Source organism: Brassica oleracea, chromosome C3 (genome assembly GCF_000695525.1).
Source record: "Brassica oleracea var. oleracea cultivar TO1000 chromosome C3, BOL, whole genome shotgun sequence".
Lineage (NCBI taxonomy): Eukaryota > Viridiplantae > Streptophyta > Magnoliopsida > Brassicales > Brassicaceae > Brassica > Brassica oleracea.
The window spans coordinates 28708478-28714556 of record NC_027750.1 but is presented as its reverse complement, the minus strand read 5'-3'; the positions used below and the strand labels follow the sequence as shown (position 1 = coordinate 28714556).

General features: G+C 38.5%; 2 protein-coding genes across 4 annotated transcripts; one reads left to right on the top strand and one right to left on the bottom strand.

Annotated features, from left to right (window-relative positions):
* Window positions 1–893: 893 nt before the first annotated feature.
* On the top strand, window positions 894–1250 carry LOC106334216. Its single transcript, XM_013772531.1, has one exon. It carries the CDS (start codon window positions 896–898, stop codon window positions 1220–1222), a length of 327 nt encoding a protein of 108 aa, XP_013627985.1. The 5' UTR covers window positions 894–895; the 3' UTR covers window positions 1223–1250.
* A 394-nt stretch (window positions 1251–1644) lies between these two features.
* LOC106329148 (receptor-like protein 12) lies at window positions 1645–4986 on the bottom strand. Of its 3 annotated transcripts, none has more exons than XR_001267751.1 (3): window positions 2026–4986; window positions 1861–1957; window positions 1645–1776 (listed from the first exon to the last, which is right to left on the bottom strand). XR_001267751.1 is itself a non-coding variant. In XM_013767755.1 (2 exons), the coding sequence occupies exon 1, from the start codon at window positions 4854–4856 to the stop codon at window positions 2040–2042; it is 2817 nt and encodes a 938-aa protein (XP_013623209.1). In that variant the 5' UTR covers window positions 4857–4986; the 3' UTR covers window positions 1645–1957; window positions 2026–2039. The 3 variants fall into 3 exon arrangements, 1 of the variants encoding a protein (XP_013623209.1); XR_001267752.1 differs by having other exon boundaries at window positions 1645–1736; XM_013767755.1 differs by having other exon boundaries at window positions 1645–1957.
* Between the last annotated feature and the right edge of the window lie 1093 nt (window positions 4987–6079).

The following is a 6079-nucleotide window of genomic DNA, read 5'->3' as shown; positions in this document are numbered from 1 at the left end:
GAGCATGTATCATACTCCATAATATGATAGTAGAAGACGAACGAGATGGATACACTCAATTTGATGTTTTGGAGTTCCAACAAAGAGAAGACAACGGAAGTTCACATGTGGATCTCACGTATTCTATAGATATCCCTACAAATATCGCCAATATGATAGGTGTTTGTGTTAGAATTCGTGATAGACAAATGCACCAACAACTGAAAGATGATTTGGTTGAACATGTATGGCTTAAATTTGGACATGATGAAGATAACAGCTGATTCTAATACTTCTTCATTTTACTAATCTTTGTTTTTATATTTTTATTTAAAAGTCTATGTTTAAAATGTTATATTTTAGTATGTTTTATTTAATCAAAAAAATTAAAGTTTAATAAAAATATGTTTAATAATTTTTTTAAGAGCCCTAATTTAAAAACCTTGCATTGAAGCACTTAAAAGTTGGAATTTCTTAATTTTGTCTCTTAAATCACTTTTTCTACTTAAAAGCATTAAATAAATAATAAGAACCCCTGATGTAGGGTTTTGCAATAATCATGCTCTTATGGTTCTTGTTTCTTTCTTCTTTCGTGGAATTTGCATTTTCACCGGCACACTGAGAAATAAAGAACATATTTGTAATCAGCAAGTATATCAAGCCGAGCTGACAGAGCCGATACTTTTAAAAGGACAAAAGCTGTTGACGGTGTCACGGTGAGTTCAACAAACACATGTCCACGTATTACAAAAGTTTTATAAAATCTGACATGGCACATTGTATATGTTCTTGTTGCATTTGACCTAATCTTTATGTATTTTTCATGATTTCAATATCCCACCAGCTTCGACCTACGTATTATATAAAATCATCCATTACCACACTTACCTCCAAAGAAAATAAAAAGCAAGAAGAAATGGGAAATTGTCTGAGACACGAAATGCATTGGGCTGGTGAAGATTGGGATGATTTCATCACAGAAGATGAAGAACATCATCATCATCAGAGCTCTAAGACCTCCATTGAGGCTAGTAGCACTGTATTTGTTGCACGAGACAGTAAATCATCTGACTCATCTCATCATGAGATCAAGATCAGACTGACGAAAAAGCAATTCCATGATTTACTTAGTAACGTCAACGTACATGACTTGACCGGTTCTGATCTTGATCGTAAAACTGAAGAAGGCAACCAGCACCGGTTATGGAGACCGGTTCTAAAGAGCATACGGGAGGTTAATTAATACCGGTTTCTTGATGTATAAGAGTATGTTTTTTAGGGTTTAGGGCTTTTGATGTAAAGTTTGAACCTTTTTTTTTTTTTTTTTTGTACACACAAGACAACACTTGATGGTTACTTATGAAGTTAACCCGAGTTTTAGTACAAATGATGAACTAAGCATTTGATTTTGCATATTAAAAATACATATATTGGCGACTTTAGTATAAAGTGTTGACCTCAGAATAGGCTAGTAGACGAGTGCGAGCAAAGACTATATCATGTTGAAGCTCAAGCATCTTCTTTGCAGAGAAAGCTATGGCAAAGAGTGTTTTTGTAGAGAAGAAGAGACAGTGGGAGAAGACATGTGTGCCAGTTCTTATCATTCGTGTTGGTTTGAGCTTTTCCATGCTAGTTAGTTACATGATTGGTCGTGGGTTCGAGTCCAAGCTCAAATCATAATCGTTTACTGGTTTATCTTTTACTCTCTGGTACATATATGATTGAATTCCACTATTCTTCTCTTGATTCATGTCCATCTAATGAGCGGGTAATTTTGAGGTACAAAACAGAGTATTTCTATTACATAGAAACAGAGAACTTAGCTTAAAAAACAGAGAAAAAGAGAAAAAAAAAAAACACCAAGCTAAACTGGAAACTTACTATAACTGAAACCTTAACTAATCCGAGTTTGACAGAGTTTTGTGCAGAGAGTGGTTGAATCTTGTCGGTCAAGGTTCTTCATGTTGACCTTAAAAGCCTATACAAGCAAACAAAAGCTGTGAAATATAAAACACTTTAGTTTTACTTTGGTTAAAAAGTCAGTACCTCTCCAGTCTCTACTACGTTGTGGTGCTTCTGCTTCTTCGACAACTTTTTCGGCCAAAAGGGTTTAAGAACCACTCTGGTTTGTATGAAGCGAGAATGTATCCAATCGTCAATCCGAAGACAATACCAGGCACTGATCCTATTGCAACTGCTATCCAACTCATCACCTCTTCTTCTCCCTTTGATTCATGATGTTGTTGCGATGCTGGCGTGCGAATATCTCCACAAACTTCGTCAAGAGAAGGACCAAAAAGTCTCATGTTATCCTCAAACGAAGTGCAATTCTGCCTTCGGAACTGAGTGCCATCTGGTACTAGACCCACAAGCTGGTTATGCGAGAAGTTCATGTACGCAAGGAACGAGAGGTTCCCAAGCTCTTGCGGAATCTCTCCCGAAAGCTTGTTTCGGGAAACATCCAACGACTCGAGAGCCGTCATGTTTCCCAAAGACGAAGGCATGTGGCCAGTGAAACCATTGTTTGACAAGTTGAGCACGTGGATCTCTTTCAGTAGACCGATGGACCTCGGAATCTCTCCTTCAAGTTCGTTTCCCGAAAAGTCGAGTGCTGTGTAGATTTTTAGGATACTTACTAGCTCCATCTCTAAACCTCTATTCATCAAAACGATCGAATCATGGTAGTATCCATAATCTACTTCGTCTCCCATGTACTTCACATCCATGTAATTTACTTTCGACCGATCTTCTTCGTTTGTCCCAAGTGATGACATAGCACTCCACTTCGCAAAGTAGCTCGTTGGCAAAGATCCGTTGAAGTGATTACGCGAGATGTCAATAATCCGCAACTTAGGGAATGAGACTTGATGATGTATTGGTCCATGGAATGAATTCGATCCAAGGACGAGAACTTGGAGACTTTGTAAAGAACTTAACCAGAAAGGAAACGTGTCGTTGATTCTGTTGCTTTCCACGTTCAGAACTTCCAGAGGAGATGACATACGGATCGAAGATCTAGGAAGCTTCCCCGTCAGCTGGTTATGACCAACGTCAAGCGACCTTAGGTTTCCAAGAATATTCTCTGGAAGACCTCCACTAAGACGATTATGACGAACGTTTAGAACCGAAAGACTGCTCTTGAAGTTCCCCAAACAATGAGGGATTGAACCATTTAAGTTGTTTTTAGATAAATCGAGAATATTTAGAGAACGCAACGCACATATGAAAGAAGGAACCTTGCCTGTGAAGTTGTTGTTGGAGCCAAGAATGTTCTTTATAGATGGTTTCCAGACATAGGATAGTCCATGTTTTGGTGGTCTTTCGAAACCGGTGAAAGTGTTGTTTGAAAGTTCCAGGTTCTCCAAGTTTGGTAGCATCCATAACCATCCAGGAACTTGACCTTTGATTTTGTTGTTGGAAATGTCTAGATTCCGCAACCGCTTCTGTGTTTTCAGAAGCTCCGGGAAGAAACCATTAATACCGCATTGTGACAAGTCCATATAGACTAGCGATGGCCAAGGAACTGAACTTTTGTTTGCGGCTGAAACATGATTGCCTGAGAGATCCAAATAGCTGAGCCTCTTGAAATATGATAAGAAATCATTCAAGTCAATCGTTGCGGTTGTGTTCAAATGGGATAGGCCAAGAGTTTGTAGTGCCTTGAGATGTGAGAAGATACTAAAGTCAACTGGTCCTTGGGTGTTGAAACTGGAAAGGTCAAGTTCCTCAAGGTTGGTTAATTTGGAAATGGAACTCGGGATTGGCCCTATGAAGTTGTTGCCGCCAATACGTAAGGCTTGTAAGTTAGGTGGTGAAGACGTATTCCCAAACTCAAGCGTGCCTTCAAGTTGGTTATCACTCAAGTCAATAGAAGTCAAAGAAGGAATGGTGAAGAGAGAAGATGGGAGAGTTCCACTGAGAGCGTTATCACTTGCGTCAAAGAAGGCCAAGTTGGATAGTGAAGTGATGTTAGGAGGAAGTGTGCCTGTGAACTTATTTGAGGAGAGTATTAAAGTTGACAGCCTTGTCATTTTTAGTAATGCACTGGGAAAGTTTCCATATAGCTTATTAGAGAACATGCTTAAGCGGATCAGGCGGTTTAGATTGCCAAAAGAAGATGGGATTTCACCCATGAAGTTGTTAGTAAAGAAGTGGAGATAAGTGAGCTGAGAAAGGTTTCCAATGGAAGACGGAATCTGACCACTAAAAGTATTTTGTGAAAGTCCAAGGGAGATAAGTTGAGAAAGGTTTCCAATTGAAAATGGAATATAACCTGAAAATTGGTTATATGAAAGGTCGAGTGTGGTGAGCTTAGAAAGGTTACCAATCGAAGGTGGGATTTCACCTAAAAACTGGTTGTAGGAAAGATCAAGAGAATTGAGAAGAGAAAAGATTGCAACATAAGAAAGAATCTGACCAGAGAAATGGTTATCAGAAAGGTGGAGAGTGGTGAGATGAGAAAGATTTCCAACTGAAGATGGGATATGACCACTAAGATCATTGAGTGAAAGGTCTAGAAAATGGAGGTTTTGAAGCCTGAAAAGGCTGCTATTGGAACGGAACCGGCCATGGAGGCCGCTACAACTAAGGTCTAGCTCGACCACTTCCCCAGACTTGACATCGCACGTGATACCCTCCCACCTACAGCAGTCGCTGCTATTTGCCCATGACTCTGTCTTTGGATAACCACTTATACAATAAAAAGAAAGCTCCCCAATCTCAAACTCGTTCTTAAACTCGAGCAATGCATCCCTCTGTTCAGAACGACACGAGTATCTTGTAGGAGCAGCACACACATCTCTAAAATTGAAAAGAAATAAGAAGAGACAAGAGAAACTACTATGAATGATATTTGATGCGTTCCAAGAGCCTTTCATCCTTCTTTAGCACTGATTTGATTTTTTTTTTAAATTGTATGGTAAGTAACATGGTTTCATGGCCATGTATTTATATACTAAACTAATGATATAGTCTTTTCTACGAAGTGTTCTTCACGGTGAACGCAAAGAGTAAAAGTCTTTGTTTACGAATGGTTTAGTCAATTTCCACAACATTGCGTCTTACTTAAGCTATGTACAGGAGAATCAAAAACTTGCTTGTCCAATAGATTATAATACTTGAGTTTTTGCTTCCTCCTCGGCGCGTAACATCGAATCCGGGTTATTGAGATATAATCACCAACATTTATATAACTAAGCTAAAAGATACTTTGTACATTGATAGCCGAACCTAATATATATTTATAAAGGTCGAAAACCCTCGCTTTTTCAGCTTCCTCTGAGAGTCGGGCCTATAAGTATATTATGGGTTTCATTTTTAAATGAGATTCATCACGTTATATGAAAAAAAACTCAAGTTTGCAACAATTATAGTTTTCTCATATTGTAAACTATTGTTGTTTAACATGAGATTGAGTTCTTTTCATCATTGTCTCAAACAAGTCTGAGTTACAGAGTTGCGCTGTGTGTCTGTTCGAAATCTATTTTTTCACCGGTGAACTCTTCATTTCCTCATCTTAAATCGCTTGATCATAAATGTTCCTGATTTGTATCCCCTCTGTAAACCCTATATATATATGATTTTCATCTTTGATGAACTCAATCAACATCTCCACAAACTCATTCATTCCTCTTAGCTTTAACCATCTTCTAGAAAATGTTTGTCCTTTGCCTCTCCAGTTCCTCAAACCGGCGTCCGTCACTCAACCTTCGAGTCTCTCCGTCTTGGTTGTAGTAGTCAGAGCATAGCCTCTGGTTTCCTCCGCTTCTGGGATTCCCTGAACTTCAAGAAAGACAGGGAGTTTGCGGAAATCACGGTTCTATTCCCTGATGAAAAGATAAGTTAATCTTCGATCTATCACACTTATTTAACATAATTGTTTTAATTGATTTCTTGATTCTTTGTTGAATAATATTATTTGCAGATTCCATGATTCATGGGTTTACTCCCGTCGAACGTGCTAATCATTACAAAACATCTTTGAAAGGAGATTCCATTGTGAAAGTCGATCATTTTGAGGTTGCTAGGTGCTCAAGCATGTACAAGATAACTGATCATCCATTCCTCATTCGTTTCATCTCACTAACCATTATTGATGAAG

Coding starts and splice junctions, on each gene's coding strand:
- LOC106334216 (XM_013772531.1), top strand. CDS start 896: ATGGGAAATTGTCTGAGACACGAAATGCATTGGGCTGGTGAAGATTGG.
- LOC106329148 (XM_013767755.1), bottom strand. CDS start 4,856: ATGAAAGGCTCTTGGAACGCATCAAATATCATTCATAGTAGTTTCTCT.